Raw genomic sequence first — 21,310 nt, forward strand, 5'->3', positions numbered from 1 at the left:
AATCCGTACCGCGTGCTATATGTATGTATCTGTATGTATCTGTATGTTGACCATCAGTGGTGTAGCGGTATAGCACGCGGTACAGATTACCGAGGACCTGGGTTCGATTCCAGTGATGGTCTTATTTTCTGTTTTTTCTGTGCATCTATATTTCAGTTTGTATTTTCAATAATTAACTCACTCTTTGGCGGTCCCTTAAAGGGATAACTCCGCCTTTGTACAAGCATCTCAAAGTTTTTCCAATTGTATTTTTGTGTTTCCTTTTGTAGAATAAAGAGTTTACATACATACATTCATACATAATTTAGGCTATCTGCAAACCCTAATTAATGTCATACAGAATATCTGCCATAGGCAGGGGAAACTAAAACAAACTTGACTAAGTGCAATCAAATATATTACAATTAATTTAGAAGTTTCCAGACTAAAGCCTTTACAGTCCCGACTTTTTTAACAGATGTAAGTAAGACCCCAGACAAAAGTAACAAGTTTTACAATTTTGGAAATTATTTTATCAAAAATAAGGTATCTTTTGTTTATCTCCATACCAAATTTCACAAAAATTCAGCAGTTTAAGCCTGAAGAGGTAACAGGAGTTAGTGTTGCATATTTTCTCAATCTAAGACGGTTTGCGCTCAGTAGTGGGACAAATATTGACTATGATGATGATGATAAATTTATGTTTAGTGGCTATACAATATTGATAGCAACACATGTATTTAAAACTGACCAATTTTTCCATTATGGACATTTGCCTCTCATCAGCTTCTGTGACAAGCAGCTTATTGGACTCTGTGTTTGTGAAATCCATTTCATCCACTTCTTTCAGGAAGGAGTCATCATTGGATTCATCTTCATCCCCATTCACTGGCTCTTGCTTTACACCTTTCTTTTTTTCTGTAATTTTAATACTGTTCATTATCAGCATTAGACAAACAAGCAGACAGTCAGCAATGGATGTGACAAATCAACCAATCAGATCTGAATGTAGAAACATTCTGATAAGAAACTTGATCAGGGTTGATATGTACGAAAGTTGTGTCAATCTGACTTATTTCATTAAAATCAGTTTTTTATATTATTATTTCCTTATTTTTAAATACTGTTTATTATCATCATTAAACAAACAAGCAAGCAGACAGTCAGCAATGGATGTGACAAATCAACCAATCAGATATGAATGTAGAAACATTTGGATAAGAAACTTGATCAGGGTTGATATGTACGAAAATTGTGTCAAAAATCTGACTTATTTCATTACAATCAGTTTTTTATATTATTATTTCCTTATTTTTAATACTGTTCATTATCATCATTAAACAAACAAGCAAGCAGACAGTCAGCAATGGATGTGACAAATCAACCAATCAGATATGAATGTAGAAACATTTGGATAAGAACTTGATCAGGGTTGATATGTACGAAAATTGTGTCAAAAATCTGACTTATTTCATTACAATCAGTTTTTTATATTATTATTTCTCTTTTTTTTATATTTTTATTAATCAAGAGATCTTAATAACATATAAATAATCTCAACCATCAACTTATGGAATTGTATCTATTTTTTGGCATGTCACCACAATGCAAAATAGGGCTAAAAATATAAAAAAATGTTGTTTCCACAACTAATATTTTAAGAAAATAATTATTTTTTGATGCAGAAGATTTGCTTCTTCAAATCATGCTTTCATTAAATAAAAATATATTTTAACCTATCTAGTGGGGACAATAAAAGCCTGCATTAATAATAACTGTCTCATAAAATTTAAAATATAAAAAAAAACATGGATGAAAATATTAAATTATAATATTCATATATATAGGTACTTACTTATAGGTGATATAGAATTTTCAACTAATGACAAGTCATAAATTTTCCTTTCTACAGGGGACAATCTGTCATCCAGTTTTCCTTCATCTATTTGTTTTTGTTTTAACTTTATGCTTCTTCTCTTGTCAGACCAAAACTAGAAAATATAATAAATATGATATTAGGAATATTTTGGGAAGTTCCCTGCTTTTAGTACCATAAAGTGTTGCCATCTATACCAAATAAAATAATATGCACCTTGCCATTCTGTAACATAATTGGAATGCTCATGCATAATGAACAGTGATTATAGATTTGGTTGCAGCTGGAGGTCAATGACTGTAATTATTATGCTTGTATGGATGGATAGCCGACATGGTTCCAAGATTCATGTTGTTAGAATAGAGAATAGGCCTTTTTTTATCTTACTACCATAATTTGACGACCAGATAGCCTAGTGGTTAGAGAACCTGACTACGAAGCTCGAGGTCCCGGGTTCGATTCGTATCTGGGCAAATATTTGTATGAAAAATATGAATGTTTGTTCTCAGGTTGATATGATATCGACTCTTTGCTGATTCAAAGAGTCCTTATGCACATCGCTGAACTCTATGTACTTTATATTATTACCACTATGAATTATGTCAAACTGTCAAGTTGTGTCATGTGTAATTTCTAATTGAATAAAGCCTAGCTTTATGTAAAAGGTTTATTTCCGTATTATTACAATTTATTCAATTAGTAAAATGGATAGATTCTTACGACCCGAACGTTTTGATGGTGACCCATCATTAAATACCACCGCGCCTGAGTGGGAACACTGGAAGCGGACCTTCGGAAACTTTTTGACCGCTCGTGAAGCCGCGTCCGCCCCCGCTGCAACGGATGCTGGCGCACCTGCTGCTCCTGCTCGTCTTCTTGACGCCGTCAAGCTACAACTGCTAGTGAACTATGTTTCGCCGCGAGTTTTTGCATACATCAGTGATTGCACAACGTATGCCGATGCCATCGCCATCCTGGATGCCTTGTATGTAAAACCTAAGAATATAATATACGCTAGACATGTACTCGCGACGAGGCGCCAGCAGTCAGGAGAATCTATCGACACATATCTTCAGGCACTCAGACAACTATCTAAAGAATGCCAATTCAATTCCGTGGACGCTGAAACGAATAGAAGTGATAGCATACGTGGAGCTTTTATAGCCGGGATCAATTCATCTAACATTCGTCAGAGACTGTTAGAAAATTTGACGCTGACCTTAGAGCAAGCCTACAATCTAGCGCTATCTATGGAAACAGCTGAAGCTAACTCGGTGCTATTTAATAGCCAATCTCCAATTGTCAACTCTATGTCTCATTCTTCAAAAATCAATGAAACTACCACTCCATCTACTTCTAGATCTCTTGAAACAGTAGCTGCAGCACCTAGATCCACGGAAACAAAATCTTATCGACGCAAGTGCTTTTTCTGTGGCGGCCCTCTTCATGCTCGCAAAACCTGCCCGGCAGTTGATGTTGAATGCCATGCTTGTGGTAAGAAGGGTCATTTTTCGACTGTTTGTCGTAGCAAAGGTCAAAACAGCGCCGCCACCTCAAGTACTGATGATGGCTGTAAGCACTGCACCGCTTGCATAACAGCTGCTTCACCTACTTCACTTCAAAAAGCTATGGCTGAAGCTTACATCAAAGGTGTTCGTGCTGACGCTTTAATTGACACGGGAAGCAGCATAAGTTTCATAAACGAAGAATTCGCAAATCTGCTAAAGCTAAGAAAGCTTAACTGTCAACAAACAGTGACGATGGCTTCACTGTCTTTGACATCACAAGTAAATGGCCTCACCCGCCAAACTATTCGCATAGGGAAGTACTCTTACGAAAATATTGAACTCCTAATCGTAAAGGATTTGTGCGCTGACATGATTATCGGTCACGACATATTGAAACTGCACTCGACCCTGGAGTTTGAATTTGGTGGATCGAAGCAAGCGCTCAAAGTTTGCTCTGTAGCTGAAGCAACCGTACCTGCGGTGCCGTTGTTTCCGAACCTTACTCTAGACTGCAAGCCGATCGCCATAAGATCTCGCAAGTACTCATCTGAAGATCAACAGTTTATCACGTCCGAAGTAGAAAAATTGTTACGAGACGGTATAATCGAAGAGAGCCAATCGCCGTGGAGAGCGCAGGTCTTGATTACTAAGAACGCCAATCACAAGAAAAGAATGGTGATTGATTACTCGCAGACTATTAATCGATATACACAGTTAGACGCTTACCCTCTGCCAAATATAGAAGAAACTGTTACTAAGATCTCTAATTACAATATATTCAGTGCTATCGATCTTCAAAGTGCTTATCACCAAGTGCCGATACTTCCTCAGGAGAAAATCTACACTGCATTCGAAGCTGCAGGAAATCTTTACCAATTTACTAGAATTCCTTTCGGCGTCACAAACGGCGTATCTGCGTTCCAAAGAACTATCGACTGGGTGATCCGGAAAGAAGGATTAACAGGGACGTACGCCTACCTCGACGATATTACCGTTTGCGGTAAAACACAAGAAGATCATGATGCAAATCTCGAAAAGTCTCTCAATGCACTCAATAAGTACGGGCTTACAATAAATAAGGAGAAAAGTAAGTTCAGCCTCAAATCGATCAACATACTGGGATACTCTATTGACAACCACATTATCAAGCCTGATAACAATAGATTGCAACCTCTGCTCGACTTACCTCCGCCCAATGATATTGCATCACTCCGCAGAACTTTGGGAATGTTCGCACATTACTCCAAATGGATACCCAATTTTTCTGAGAGAATTCATGCTCTAGCTCACGCCTCGCAGTTTCCTTTAAGCGAAGAAGCGGTAAAAGCTTTTGAAATCTTGAAATCGATAATCGCCAAGTCTTCCGTAAATACTATTGATAACAACGTGGGTTTCACAGTCGAAACAGATGCCTCTGAACATTCGATCGCGGCTACTCTATCTCAAAACTCTAGGCCAGTTGCTTTCTATTCTAGAACATTAAATCACTGCGAACAAAAACACTCTGCCATAGAAAAAGAGGCCTACGCCATCGTTGAGTCTTTAAAAAATGGCGACATTTCCTGATCGGCAAATCTTTCAATCTTATTACTGATCAAAGGTCTGTCAGTTTCATGTTCAATGCTAAGCTGCCAAGCAAGATAAAGAATGAGAAAATTCAGAGATGGCGACTTGAACTGGCTCCGTTCAAGTACGACATAATTTACAGGCCTGGGCGAGAAAACCACGTCGCTGATGCACTGTCCAGAGTCTCTGCTAGCATGAGTCTACAATCACGAAGTCTTAAACTAAAGGAGTTGCACAATCATCTCTGTCACCCCGGTGTGACAAGAATGCATCATTGGCTCAAAACTAAAAATCTGGTTTATACGATCGAAGAGATAAGGGCCATGACAAGCAATTGCCGAACTTGCGCAGAGATAAAGCCAAACTTTTTCAGAAATCAAGACCCGCTCCCTGAGCTTATAAAGGCCACTTCACCTTTTGAGCGTCTTAGTATAGATTTTAAGGGCCCGGTCCCAACAAATACCAAGAATCGGTTTATACTTACTGTCATCGACGAATATTCACGTTTTCCATTCGCCTTTCCATGTACTGATGTAAGTGCGAGGACTGTAACTATGCATCTGAATTCGCTTTTCATGATATTTGGTATGCCGGCGTATATACACTCCGACCGGGGATCGTCGTTTATGTCCTCAGAAGTTAAAGAATTTCTTCACTCACGAGGTATCGCTACGAGCCGCACTACCGCCTACAACCCCCAAGGGAATGGCCAGGTGGAAAAATTAAATTCAACACTATGGAAAACAGTTCAATTGGCTCTACGGACCCACAATTTGCCGAAGGAAGAGTGGGAGAAAGTCCTTCCATTCGCTCTACATTCCATACGCTCACTGCTGTGTACGGCAATTAATTGTTCACCACACGAGAGGATGTTCCGGCACAGCAGACGCTCTCCTAACGGAACCTCGATGCCTACATGGTTGACTGGAACAGGACAGGTTCTTCTACGCCGCTGTGACCGAGCCAGCAAATATCAGCCCCTAGTGGAAGAAGTGGATCTGCTAGAAGCAAACGCAGATTATTCATATATTCGGCTCCCTGATGGCCGTGAAACAACCGTGTCAAATAGGCACCTAGCCCCGATTGGAGGTCAGGGAGAAATTATTGCCCAAGAAACAGAACCTGATTCTAATACGCGAGAATCCCCAATAATTACCCAAGATATCAGCCCCGAGCACCAATCTGTGTCCGGAAAAGACAGCTTTACACCTCCTCAAGATGTTGAACAGACACAGTCTGAAGTGGCTCCACTGCCAGAGCCAGAAACGTTGAGGAGATCTGCCAGGGCTCGAAAACCGCCGCACTATCTCAAGGATTACAGCATGAGCGTGTGCTGTTGAGGTAACTGTGGAGGAATCTTCTCAGAGCCGCGGAGAATGATATGATATCGACTCTTTACTGATTCAATGAGTCCTTATGCACATCGCTGAACTCTATGTACTTTATATTATTACCACTATGAATTATGTCAAACTGTCTAGTTGTGTCATGTGTAATTTCTAATTGAATAAAGCCTAGCTTTATGTAAAAGGTTTATTTCCGTATTATTACACAGGTCTTGGGTGTTTTATATGTATTTAAGTATGTATCTATCTATATGATTATATTTATCAGTTGCTTAGTACCCATAACACAAGCTTTGCTAAGCTTACTTTGAGACTAGGTCAATTGGTGTGAATTGTCCTGTGATATTATTATTATTATTATTATTATACCTATCAATTGCTATTACTTGTCAGTGTTTGAAGTAAATGTTTTTACTTTAAAATAAAGTTCTTATAAAGAAAGTGTGTACTCTGTAAGTGAATTTTTATATTCTTTTGAGAAAATAAAAATCTTAAACCAAAAGAAAGATATGAGTTAAATAATAGTATTTTAATATCAAGACTGCTATTTCACCTGTTTTAGAAGCAATAACATTTAAATAAAATTATATTCTTCAAACAGTTTACTAGGGTACTCTAGTTAGAGTTGCCAGATACAGGCATTTCATTTCCGGGACAATTTGAGGGTTACAAATTGGTTCGGCAGGTAAATACCAATACCTACAAGCACAAAATCAATTGGTTTCTTCAAAATAACAAAATCATTAAAATTGGTTGTTTTAAAAAAGTGAGCCCAGATTTTGTCATTTGGCAAGTCTTTTGGAAGGAAAGGATCTCAAAAACAGTTTTCAGGCATGTGAATTCTGAATACCTACAGGCTGACAATGTTAACCGCAGCTTCAATTTTATAATATAGAAGGAAATACTTATCTTTTAACTTATAAAAAAAACCTAGTATTATAGTTAGTAGTTGAAATCCGGGACATTAAAGTTATTACATTACTTCCTGGACACAGGACAAGACACGTAATTCTGGGACAATCCCAGATATCCCGGCCATCTGGCAACCCTAACTCTAGTCTGATGATGATGATGATGATGATGTGATTCTGTTATCCCTCACTAGGGACATAGGGCTCTCTAGTCTAGTGGGCTTATTTTATATGTAACATTGGCACTTTTTATGTCTAAGAATACAACAACCACTAATATTTTAGTGATTGTTCTATATTATAAAATGATTTACTCACTTTTATCCAGCCCTTGGTAGACTTGACCGCTCCTTCAATTGAATTAGCAATAGAAGACAACTCATACCAGAGCTTTCTAAATTTATCATGGTTCATGCCATATCTAAATTTTCTGTTTGCTAATTCAGGATGCTTTTGCATAAAATCGATTATTGCTTTTACTTGAGCAAGAGATGGTCTCGAAAACTATAAAATAAACAGTAAGTTTACAAAAAATACCAAAAATCTTATCAGATAGGTACTTCATGAAATAGTAAACATAAGTAAAGACTTACACGACCAGTGGTTTCTACCTCCGAGGGGCTGTCGGCCATGGTTACATGAATATGGGTTTCGGTCTAGGATATTATTAATTATTATAACTAAATATTAAGGACTATACACTCAGTTTTTATAATTCTAAAAAAAAACATCCGCGTCCGGCGTCCGCTCCGCACAGCAGGGCTACTTACTACGAAACGGGAAACCCGAAACTCGAAGTTCGTATTCGTATCGTACCGTCCCTCTCGCTCTCGTATTAAATAGTGTAAGTGTCACAGGGACCGCACAACACGAACGTCGAGTTCCTATCACAGATTACAAGAATAGTAGCTATATGTATACTGTAGTCTTTGTTCGTAGTAGCCCTGCAGGCTACTCCGAAACTAGAAACTCGAAGTTCGTGCCGTGCGGTCCCTCTCGCTCTCGTATTAAATAGTATAAGTGTCAGAGGGACCGCACGACACGAACTTCGAGTTTCGAGTTTCGGACTAGCCCTGCTGGGCCCACTTATTTTTTTATAGCTGTCAAGCTGTCAGTCAAGATAAGAAACAAAGAAGCTAAATCAAAGAGGAAGGAGAGACAATATATCTTTGAGCTAAATATATTAAGTATTTAAAAAATGAAAATAGAGCAGTACCTATTCATACACCATTGACTTATTTTATATTCTATATATATATATATCGATGTCATATACCCACTTAACATCTTAAATGGTCTAAACATGGACGTACTACCTAAACTACTACGTACGTACTACCCAACCCATTTTAGGTAGTACGTCCATGGGTCTAAATAAGAAATATAAAAATATAACCATTATTTTTAAATTAAAAGATCGTACTTATATTTTTTATTAATTAAAAAGGAACAATTGAGGTTACACTAAACTATCCTAAAAATAAATTAACTATATATAAAGATCGTTAAGAAGCAGATAATTTATACAAATCTGATTAGAAGAATAATTTAGTCAATTGACAGACTTGAAATAATACATTTACTTACAAGCATAATTTACAAAATAAACAAATTAATTGATTTAAAAGTAAAGAAATTACGGAGTACTTCACTAAGATAAAATATTTTGAACTGTATTTTCCTGTATTTTCATAAACATGCGTTACTTAATAATTAGCAGTATTAAAAATTGTTTTCTAGCGTCTTAAGTTGTGACTCAAATAAACTGCTTGACAAGCCAAATTGACAAATCATGCTTTGGTCTGAAAATTCTTGAAATGAATGACATGACTGACAGCTTGACAGCCGACCTACAATCGAATCAAATGTTTGGAACTCGGGATCCCATTTTGTTGCGATCACTGGTGTAATTGCGCTGTTTATTCCATGAATCAGAGATTAAATTCATTCGGTATGAATTAAAATCTTATATAGCATTCGTACACAGGAAACAGTTACAAATTGTAAAGGTATGCGACAACGTTAGTAAATTGACAATTAGGTATGTGATCTGATCATGAAATATTCAGCTGATTTTTGTTTACTATTCGGGACATTAAACGTAATGTGTGCATTTTATTTTCAGTCATGTATTCGTTTGAAGGCGACTTTCGGCGTAAGCCGCAGCAAAACTTGTCCGGAGCGAGTTCGCAACGCAAAACGGACAGGGATGCACTCATACTTCAGACGCAACAACAGCGACAAAAAAGAGAGGTTGATTTTGTGGACTAATTCAAAACACAGAAACACATTATTTATTTTTTCTTTTATTTCGTTATTTGAATACTGAATTAATTTCACTAGTACAATATTTCTACTTATTCATATTAGTTTTATTGTCTGGTTATTTTCCTTCTTACACAATGACTCAAACATACCAAATCAGGCATGCCAGTGACATTCAAATATTATTATTTCAGGAGCACAGAAAGCGACTTAACAGTACAATAAAAATCCAGGCTTATGTGAGAAGCTACCTCACAAGGAAACATTGTAAACAAAATGAAAGAGAAGAGTTTGACAACATATTCCCAAAAGTGAGCGCTGACAATGCTGATATGCTGTGTGCACTTGTTTCCAAAATACTGTTTTTTTATGATGACAAAGAGGACTCTTCTAGACTGGTAAATTAATATTTTGAAATATAAATAAGCTTGCATTCATATCCTTGTAGCCATAGAAAATAATAGTGATAAGCTTAATGTCACAATATGGATTATGTAAAGCATAGTTTGTTATAATATGTGTTTAAACCAACATATTTTTCTTCAGGTATCAGTATCCCAATTGTTGTTAAAGCAATGGAGGAAAGTATTTCAGAGTGGAGGCTGCTCTGTTCAAATACGAAGGTTACTTGCACTGCACTTGAAGCTGCTAAAAGAAGAATCTGAGGTGAGTTCTGTATATTATTTTTGTTATTAGTTCTGTATATTATGTATTATTTTATTTTGTATCATTGTCATTTTTTGAAAAAATAAGAGTAGACAATAAATTAAAACTCATATTTGCATCACCAGTAGAAGTCAGGTTAGACTAACTTGGGCTTGCTAATTTTTCAAACTAAACTCAAACTCGCAACATTTATTGACAACAAAAGTTTTAGTGTGTGTATATTCTTGATGAACAGACATAGGAATCCATGGTGCAAAATTTTATGACAGGTAGTGAGTTCCTATATTGATAATCTCAATTATCTATGCTTTTCCCATATACTAGTAATCACCCCCAGTATTGTGTGTATTTTTTAAGTATTGCTCTGATGATGAGTATGAAGTTAACACTAAAGCATATTTAAAATGCTTCATTATTTATTTGTCATTCAGCCACCTGAAATGGATTCATCAGTCAAGATGGAGACGTTTAACACCCGAAAATTTGGAACAAATTCTGATTGTTTATTTTAACAACAGTAGATGGGACAGTAATTAAGAAAAACAATTATGATTAGTACCAAAATTTGTTTTAAAAAGAGAAGAGAATTACGTTATTATTTTGTTTAATTTTTTACACACTTGATAAAAACATATTTTTACAAACAAAACTTGGAGTGATCACTAGTATATGGAACAAGCATAGATAATTGAGATTATCAATGTAGGAACTCACTACCTATCACAAAATTTTGCCCCGTGGATTCCTATGTCTGTTGATGAAATTTCAGTGGAAGAAATCTCCTTTCAATTTAACTAGGGAACAAAATAATTTTAAAAACTTTTTTTTCTATAAGTTTTTGAAAAAAAACCTTTTTTTTTCTGACTGTATTTTTTATTGACTATACTTGCGTTGTCATATCTATATCTCAAGACAATGGGACCACTAGACTGGATCAAATGATTTGAAACAAAAAAATAAATTTATGAGAGAAAGCCATTAAAATGCTTGTGCGTGTTGTTTGTTGTGCCTTCTGTTTTGTAATTGATTAACTGATTAAGATGAAAACTACATTATTGCTTTCATTTGTGTCTTCAATGTAGCATTCAATAGATGCTTTGAAAGAGAAACACATAAGTATTAATTTTTAGGGTTCCATATTCCATAATTGGGTGACTGCTACAGTAATTTAATTGGCCACATAATGTGATATTTATCTTCTACCCTCTACAAAACCAAGATAATAATGATGATTTGAGCTATCTTAACTATAAGAAACAATGACTTCAGAAGAATGACTTGCACATCCTACTAATATTTAAACGCGAAAATAGTGTGTGTGCATGTGTGTTGGTTCTGTTGCTGTCATGTTAAATTGCTGGATAGATTTGAATGAAATCTTAGGTTACACATCTGTTACTTTCTATCCTAAGATTGTACAGCCAACATGTTAATGCATATAAAATATAAAAACGTGAAATTTTGTACCAGGTGTTCTTTTTATACGAAAATAAAGATGCCAGTGATTTATTGGGAATATGATAAATTCCACAATTTCAATTTTATTTAACTGTTAGATCTAATGGATTACGCAAAGCAACATCCCAGACAAAGGATAGTAATTTAATAAATTATTTGCAGATACCTTTGGCTGTGCCACTTAGAATGTTTGAAGTGTTCACATCCATCAACTCTGCTGAGAACTCTATGGACGCTGATGAGGCTCTGAGTAATGTTGCTGGGACATTCATGTATCTAGTTAAAAGAGGTAAACATTAAAATAAGAACAATTTCATCAATATAAAACTTGTGCACCCTCCCAACCCCAATAAAACAAAAACACTTGAATTGTGTTGTGACCACAGTCAATGTAACTGTTAACATCATAAGAGGATTTTTCTTTTCAGGCATTGCAATGTTATTCTAACATTTACTATGGGAAGGTTCCTAGTTGGTCATGATTCAACTGATTTTATTGTAAATTGTAATTATTAATTCTGCAACTTTTATTTGGTTTACTAAACTTTAGTTCTCCAAACAACAAAAACTAATTGCATAAGCAAAAATTGGGGAATGCCTTAGGTTAATGCATCGCGCGCATGCGAATTTTAAATATAATACAAATAATTTTGGGGCAGATGGTTACAAATGACAATTCAATGAGGGCTATCGTTTTTTGTCTCACTAGATGGCGCACTGTTGCGTGAGGTTTTTAAGTATGGCTTTCAAAGTCTGTTATTACGGGCGTGAAAACAAAGTTTAGATTAAAATCATATTCAATACACTTAAAACCGTACCATAAAAATATCGAGCATGTCACAGTGTTCCATAGTCCCCGTTTTGTTCGGAAAAAAGGGAGGACAAAGGTTTCCGAAAGACAAAACTGTCTCAAAACACAGACATTCATTGCCCCGGAACGCATATTTGCCATACTTAATTTCAGATATTGCAAAATATTCACAATATTATTCTAATTATAAATAAACCCGCGTAGCTCACCCAAAAACTATGAGATTTGACATTTCGGAGACCTCACGCTACACTAGCGCCTCTAGCGGCGAATTCATACGCGATAGCCCTCATTAAGTAATAGGGTTCTATGTATTTTAACGTATGTAACGTATGTGTGGTTTTACATGCAATTTTACCTTTTACATGAAAAAAGGTGTCTTGGCACACACATTTTGAATTAATAATTCTGATTTGCTTTCTTTACTTATTATCTCATCCCCAGGCTATTTTAGAGACTTGCGTGAAGTAATGTGTCGGAAATGTCCCCCACTTTACGGGCCCTCGCCGAACCCACCCACCCCTTTGAGTGGCGCCCTCTTGGAGCTCATCCACAGACCGCTGACCCTAACAACAAATAATCATTTGAGCGGATACGAGTAAGTATTTTAAACAAGTGAAAAATTGCAATTTGCATTACAACCTACAATCTTTTTCCATCAAAAAACAACTTCAAATTTTAGATTTTGAAAATGTTCTGTCTGAATTTCACCGATTTATAGATGAATTCAAAATCACAAACGCATTATTACCATTATTTTTTGTCAAACAGTATAAGCATAAAGGTAAAATGGAAAGACTGTGAATGCTATAGCGTTCGTCCGCTATTTATACTTCGTTTTTTTAGCATTATAAAAAGACTCGTCAAGATCGTTTACGAAGTATTGAAAAACGTTTTTAAAAAACAGTAACTGTTACTTATGATACAAAAAGCATATACATGATCATATACCCTTGCTAATTGTTACATATTTGCTGTGACTTATTTTTCAAAAGTGTTTTTCAATAAAACGACACGTCAAGACGCTTATCTTATCTGCTTTCTAATGCTAAAAAAAACTAAGTATAGACAATATGGTCTCAGAGGCCGTATCGTCTAACGCGTGGGAGTTCGCGATCGCATTTACTATCTCTTTCTACCCTCGCCCTAAACTACGTGACAGAACAAAGTGGTGAAAACGATTGCCATTTCGAGTCTGTTGGACAAGTCCTCAGGATTTGAAAAAACACAGAAAGTTTTTTTTTAATTCAAAATAAGAGCGTTTATACCTGCTGAGCTGGCAACGTTGCATTTTTGTTAGTTTTTCTCGATTATTCCATAAAAATTTAATGAAATTTAAAAATGTGGTCTGATTAAACTCTTCTTAATATATAAGTTAATGTGTCTACTCCAATAACTATTCGTGATGGACTTTGATATTCTTTAAAAACGAAGAAATGTTTATTAACGGTTTTAAAGAAAATAAAAGTCTATCACGAATAATTATTGGAGTAGACACATTAACTAATATATTAAGAAGAGTTCTATCAGACCACATTTTTAATTTTCATTAAATTTTTATGGAATTATCGAGAAAAACTAACAAAAATGCAACATTGCCAGCTCAGCAGGTATAAACGCTCTTAAGACTACTTTAAAATTAACTCACCTTTAAGTGCTTTGCCCAATTTACTAGTACTTCAATTAGATATCCACTATAATACTTCATTACAATTCCAGTGAAACAATAATGTCCGAGTTCGCATCAGCATTCCTGTGTAACCCATACCCAGAGCCTGTGGAAATGTATGTGATTCCCGCGCTGGCTAACGAAAGCAGCGGGAAGTTCCCATACCTGGCGCTTCTGCAATGCTTGCATGACCAGAGTCTATTCACTAGCAAAAAGCTGATCAACGACTCATGGTTACTACATTCTGTTCTTTCACTTGAACCTCATGGGTTCGGTAAGTACATACAACAAAATAAAATCCTGTACGATGACGTCGTTTCGTGGTCTCCAAGTCCCAAAGCAATGGAGGATTCTTTCGCGACTGACCAAGTAGCCAAGTGGTTCAAGGTCGATTTGGCTTCCTATTACCATAAGGTTGCCACTTCAAGCACAAAGCATGTATAGTATCACAAAATTACGTTGCTTGCGATTCTCAATTCGTGTGTATGTTTTTTTGTATGTTTGTTACGCGATAACTCCGCCAATTGTGGGCCGAATTTCAAAATTATTTTTTTGTTCCAAATGACATACTTCCGAGGTGTGGTCCTATTGTCACCAAGTCAGGATCTGATGATGGGATCTTAGAGAAATTGAGGGCAACCCTCAAATTTTATAAGCCACCTATAGCGATTTTGGCATCTTGTGTTAACAAGTCAACTTTTTACATTCTGAAAGTATCATTTGGTGAACTGAACCTGATGAAGAAGACCGTATTATAAAATAATATAACTATGCCGTGTTTAGGCTTAATGGAATTGCTGTGAGATGCACTTTGGCTACAAATCACTAAAAACCATGAAAAATAAAACTTTAACAAAAAATGAAATCAACTACAAAAATCTTGAAAATAATTTTCTACTAGCTTGAAGTCGGTGCCTCAGCACGAGCCAGCAGGAGTGATTGAAGCCCAATATACTATAGTAGGTATGTATATAGGTGAGGTAGAAGACTTTAGGTCCCCTCCTACTGGCTCGTGCTGCTGAGGCACCAACTTTAAACTAATAGATTTTTTTTCAAGGTTTTTGAAGTAGGTTTCCTTTTTTTATTACAATTTTTTTTCGTTTAATCATTTGTAAGTCCTGTGAATTATTGTGCTTTGAATATCTCATAAAAATATTTTCTTAGAGCTGTTTCCCGGATTTTTCGCCTGCGTTCCTTGGGAACTTTGTACTTTTCCAGGATATAAAAAAGCTAATTTAGCTTTAAGTGTCAATGAAGTAATTTTTAGAACCAATTTAGTAGTTCCAGAAATTACCCACTTACTATTATATGTAGATCTAACGTGTCTGTGCGCGTATTAACTTTTTTTTATCTTTTACAGCTAACGAAATTCGTAACATAAACAACTCGAGACTGCCAAACAACCCAATCGTCCTAGACTACCTTAAAATAATTGCTAAGCTCACTGTCAATGTCTGTAATAAGCAAATCACTTACGAATACGAGGACTCACTCTACAGTCAGGAGACCGCGGCCGACAAGGATGACGATAGTGACAGCGAGAGCGAACCTAATCCCACCTCAGTGCGAGAACAGATGATCCTTACGCGTTGTATAGAAATATTGAATGAGCCAGACAGATGTGTCATGACCACATGCTCGCAGATCACGGAGAATGACTTGAGTGAAGACTTCCTAGATTGTTTGTCGAGGATCTGCCATAATTTGTTGCTTAGTCATAGGATGGCTTTGCATAAATACAGGTAATGCTAACATCACTAACATTGACAGAGAAGCTATATCCTTAAAGCCGGTTGGAGTAGTTGGAAAATAGTCTTATTAAATTGACTTACTTGTATAACGCCACCTTGTTTATCTTTCTTGTTATTACGTAGTGGGCGTATTGAAAACTGCATCATACTAAATCTTACGCTACATTCACGCTAGTCGATCAACTGTAGATATGTTCACAAATTATGGCATACCCTTCTAAATTTTATACAACATCCTGTAATCATGTACTCGTAATATTGTAAATAGATTTGGCTGTAAAATGACGTCCCTTCACGAGAGTAGATCTGTAGTCTGTTAATTATTTTTCAGGTTGTTGTACACGCTGGCATTCAAGCCCATATTCCTGCGAGGCCTCTGGCGCTGGCTTAGCCACATGAGCCACGAGTCTTCGTTCGGGGGCTCCGCCACGCCGCTCCTCTCCGCGCTGTCCCGTGGTATGGGCGCCGACTCCACCGTGATCGGTGTCCATAGACTACTAGCGCCGCTGGCCGTCTTCTGTGCATTGTTCTCACTGCTAATCGGGACTTTGCACGACACGGAGTTCTGTAGAGACTTGAGTGACAATGATAAAATGAGCCACGAGATGATCCTCAATAATGGTTCGTGTTGTTTTATTGTTGTGCTTATATCGAGCAGGATTACTTACCGAGTAGAATGATCTTGAATGTAACTATGAATGTAACTAAAATTCGGTTCTCCTTGATGCTTGTATTTAGATCCAAACGTAACGCAAGCTTGACAAGGACAATCAATAGACGTATATTCTATGAATTGTAGACTAGAAATACCTACTTTTAATAACCTTTCGATATAATGAAAATAATCGTTAATCATTAAATATTGTTATTTGTTAAATTTGTGGTGAAATAAACAGGGCTTCCTCTCGACTTCTCCCAAATTATTTACATTAATTCCTCAATTAATATTTCAGATATTAGCGTATCCAGTGTGCAATCTGGAGGCGGCGGTCGGATACACGCATTCGAGTTCTCCGAGCTAGGCGGGTTATGTCGCACCCTGCGGCAAGTCTGCTTGGGTTTAGTGGAATTGGCATACCCGGAGTCGCGGCCAACGCCGACGACGCAGTACAAAGACGCCGTCGGCGGCGGGCAGATAGAACTCGGGGGAGGGAAGAATCAGACGCCCGCGTGGTCACATCTTTTCAAGGTATCAAATCAGCCCACATCCCACTGCTGGGTAAAGGCCTCTTCATTTTCACGCCACTTTGCCCGGTCCTGTGCTAGTCCCATCCACAAGCTAGGTTTAGTTTTATTACTGAGCAGTTTGGATATTGTTGAGCGGAACACTAACGTGTCAACTTTTCATTAGAATTGAGGCTCGAGCTATAGACGCCTATTTTTGTAAATGTTATTCATGCTAGTTTAAAGCAGCGTTTCCACCAGAGATGTGGTGTGCGAGGATGTGTAAATGGAGTGTTTCTTTTGGTTAATGAAAAACATCCCTCGCAACACATCCTCGCACATTATTGGTGGAAACGCTAGTTTAAGGCGAAAGGTGGAGACTAAATTTCGGCTCACACAGTTTTGCAAAAGCTTGTAGATATCCAGGCGAATTTTAATTCAAGTGTCTTGCTATTGTGCGACTATACATGCAAGATAAAAAAGCACACAAGAGAAAAATGTGTGTCTGATTCCATTAATTTGAGGCATCATGTCTACATATACAGACAAAAGGGGTCATCTATAGAGGGGCGGGGAGGGGACTAAAAATGGCCAAAATTGATGTGACATACTTTACGGATGGCCCCCAGTGTTCGATGCGCATTCTGTTACTGTTACGGCTGTTAGTTATCTATGTATTTTCAAGACGCGATTATGTATTCGTGTCGCAGGTTTGCACGCACCTGTTGCGCGCGCTGTACGTGCGCGACTCGCGGCTGGGGTTCTGCGGCGGCGGCGACGACTGGCCGGTGCGCGGCGCCGTGCCGGAGGGGGCCGCCGCCGTGCTGGTCGTGGCCGGCACGCACGTGCGGCCCAACCCGCGCCAGCTGCGTCGGCCGCCGCACCTCGCCGCCGCCTTGCAACGCGCCGCGGGTGAGTCACACTGGTTGCCCAGCGGCAGGCCGGCATATAGTTTTTACAGATCTGTTCACTCACGAAGGCACGCCCCTCCACAGCAACAGCAATGTGCACTAGTAAACCTCGTACTTACAGGTTGTCTTAGTCTCAGTGTGCGTGACTGACGGTACGCTTGCGACTGAGGACAAGTTCGAGCCATGCACACATTGACTTACTTGTACAGACACGTTTAAAACTACAATTTTAAAATATGGATTAAGGAGGGGCGCGCCTTCGTGAGCGAACAGATCGGTATTGCACGCGGAAGTTAAATGGGACAGTTATTGCTAAAAATTGTCGCCTTATGTGCCGGGTGTAATAATATGTACCTAAATATGTATGTATGTATGTAGAGTCTACATTATAGACTCTTTATTGCACATAAAAATAAAAAGGAATACAGATACACAGAGAGAGGTACAAAACTATGAATGAAAATCGCATAAGCTTAAAACCTTAAAGTACAGCACAACAGAATCGTTGAGCCGCTGGACATTGTTCGTAATTTGGTCGTGTATTGCTAGTCGGGTTTATTAATGACAATATTTACTACAAGTAAACATTATTTAGCTAAATTATGAACGGTGGCAATAGGCTCGACAATCTCGTGTGGTGACCGTATTATCAAACCATTTGGTTCTTTGTCCACCGTAGAACGTTCTACCGGTATATGATTCATAATCATACATAATAAACACCCTTTTCCAGCTATGCGACTTCACTATGACTTTTTCTATGAATAGGCTCCACTCCACAGTGTGTCACGATTCATTTGGTGGTTTGATTGTACATTACAATCAAATATATATTTTTTTTATAAAAAGTAACTATTAAATGCGCTTCAGAATTTCAGATCAGAATTTAACGGACTTTCTTAATTTATTTTATTAGTGTCGCAAAAGTCACTACCAAATTTTAAATATCATTCTATGTTTGTAAAGCAATTTCTCAGTGGATCAGTACTTACATGTAAACCTTTGTTCTACAGACGAAGGACCGCCGCTGACTATCAAGGAACTGCGGACAGTCACTATTTTAAGAGAAATCCCATTCGTTGTTCCGTTTTCAACGAGAATACTAATTTTTCAAGGACTCCTTGTTAGGTAAGTTGCACCTAGAGTAAGAGGATTTTGAAAAAAAACAAGCTTTTTATGCTGACTGAACTTTTTGTTGACTGTACTTGCATTGTGATCCAACGACTTGACTGGAAGTGAATCAAAATTAACTTGCATGATTTGAAACAAACAAACCAGCAAACTAGGTGTAGATAAAAGCTTGTAAATTTTTTTTTAACAAAAAATGGAACCGACTTCAGAAACCTTGAAAATAATATTAATAATTATACTAGTTTGAAGTTGGTGCCTCTTCATGAGCCAGCAGGAGTGGAACTATAGTCGTCTACCTCACCTACACATGTATTTGGCTTTAATTTGTAGCCAAAGTGCATCTCACAACGATTCCATAGTTATATACACGGCATAGTTATATTATTTTATATCAGAGTACCGGTACCTACGGTCTTCATCATTAGGTCCAGTTCACCAAATTATACTTACTGAAAGTAAATGACTTGGTGTTAAAAATGCCAAAATCGCTATAGGTGTACTTTAAAAATTCGAGGGTTGCCCTCGATTTCTCTAGGATTCCATCATCAGATCCTGATTTGGTGTCAATGTGACCACCTCGGAAGTAGGTCCCTTAGAACTAAAAAATAATTTTGAAATTCGGCCCACAATTGGCGGAGTTATCGCGTAACAAACATACAAAAAAAAAACATACACCCGAATTGAGAACCTCCTCCTTTTTTGAAGTCGGTTGAAAATAGTAATAACGGACAGACAGGTTAAGTTTGCGCGTTTGTTTGTTTGTTTTCATCTCTTAAGAACTACTGGATCGTTTAAAAGAACTAATGCATCAAGTAATTTAAAGCAAGCAATTCTATCGCAGAATAACAGAATTTCTTTATTGTTTCATGCGTTAGGAAATTTTATATGTTGTTATTTTTAGAGAAAAGCACGACCACTGGTATGAAATGTCAAACTTCAACGAGGGACCATCAATAAACATCAGTGTCCGGCGGACGCATCTCTACGAAGACGCCTTCGACAAACTAAGCCCTGACAATGGTAAACCAAATCACACTGTGCCTAAGAGCGTCAGGGCGAGTCTGAAAGCGAAGCGAGCGCTCAATGAGTTAGCTGCGTGTAACATTCAGGAGACACCATTATACCTGTTTTACACTCGCGGCGAAATCGTTGCGCGCTCGCTTCACTTTCAACTCGACTACGAATCGCCAGTGTGATAACGCTCTAATATTTACAACTTTGTTTTGTGATACATACATCTTGATTTACTGCAATATGAAAGTACCATTCCATAGCTGACTGCAAGCAGCAATAGCAGGCGACATGTCTCCGCAACACTTCTATTTTCCATCTATTTATCTTCCGCAATTTGCGACACGTAATCTTCATAGAAATACATAAATATAAATAATTTGTGTCACCGCGTCACTACTGGTATCCACGTATTTCAATGAATTACCTTGCAGTACCATCGTTACATGTTCCATCTTTTTTTTAATATGCCTGTGTATGTTTTTATTATTCTTAGAGCCAGATTTAAAGCTGAAGCTACGAGTGCAATTAGTGAACCAAGCCGGCGCCGAAGAGGCGGGGGTGGACGGCGGCGGACTGTTTAGAGAATTCCTTTCAGAATTATTAAAGTGAGTAGACTTATAATAATTATTATTATTTGACAAGTTCACGCTAAGCAAAGGGTAGCCGTGAATACATATTTACGATTAAAATACAACTTTTTATATTTAAGTAGTAGGATATCTTCAAACGGTCCAGTTAGGTAGGTCCAACTTCGAGAAAGAGATCACTCGTCGAATCCGACTCGGCTGGGCAGCGTTCGGGAGGCTTCGCAGTGTCTTTTCATCCAAATTACCGCAGTGTTTGAAGTCAAAAGTCTGACCAGTGTGTGTTGCCAGTGATGACATACGGATCTGAGACGTGGGCGCTAACGATGGGCCTCATGAGGAAGCTCAAAGTCACTCATAGGGCTATGGAGTGGGCTATGTTCGGGGTTTCTCTGCGGGATAGAATCAGAAAAGATGATATCCACAGTAGAACTAAGGTTACCGACATAGCCCGAAGAATTGCGAAACTGAAGTGGCAGTGGGGGGCACATTGCTCGCAGGACTGATGGCCGATGGGGTCGAAAGGTTCTCGAACGGCGTCCGCGGACCGTGAGACGAGCTGTCGGTTGGCCTCATACAAGATGGAGCGACAACCTGGTTAAGATCGCGGGATCGCGGTGGATGCGAAAAGCACAAGACTGGTCTGAGTGGAGAGCCTTGGGGGAGGCCTATGTCCAGCAGTGGACGTCTTTCGGCTGAC

The 21,310-nt window shown here is 37.9% G+C and overlaps 2 protein-coding genes across 3 annotated transcripts; one reads left to right on the forward strand and one right to left on the reverse strand.

Annotated features, from left to right (window-relative positions):
- Positions 1-572: 572 nt before the first annotated feature.
- Positions 573-8,210, reverse strand: LOC141437570 (uncharacterized). The gene is made up of 5 exons (XM_074101002.1): positions 7,780-8,210; positions 7,505-7,690; positions 1,835-1,970; positions 731-897; positions 573-578 (listed from the first exon to the last, which is right to left on the reverse strand). Exons 1-5 carry the CDS (start codon positions 7,816-7,818, stop codon positions 573-575), a joined length of 534 nt encoding a protein of 177 aa, XP_073957103.1. The 5' UTR covers positions 7,819-8,210.
- Positions 8,211-9,022: 812 nt separating this feature from the next.
- LOC141438041 (ubiquitin-protein ligase E3C-like) lies at positions 9,023-20,032 on the forward strand (the record flags this gene model as incomplete). 2 transcript variants are annotated; one of them, XM_074101688.1, is given in 13 exon segments in its annotated part: positions 9,023-9,227; positions 9,312-9,439; positions 9,646-9,849; positions 9,998-10,117; positions 11,738-11,864; positions 12,831-12,984; positions 14,106-14,329; positions 15,416-15,797; positions 16,138-16,427; positions 16,760-16,995; positions 17,681-17,882; positions 18,895-19,009; positions 19,914-20,032. In XM_074101688.1, coding segments are annotated over 12 exon segments (2,299 nt in total), but the record flags the coding sequence as incomplete, so codon positions are not given.
- Positions 20,033-21,310: the final 1,278 nt, after the last annotated feature.

This window comes from Choristoneura fumiferana, chromosome 18 (genome assembly GCF_025370935.1).
Source record: "Choristoneura fumiferana chromosome 18, NRCan_CFum_1, whole genome shotgun sequence".
NCBI lineage: Eukaryota > Metazoa > Arthropoda > Insecta > Lepidoptera > Tortricidae > Choristoneura > Choristoneura fumiferana.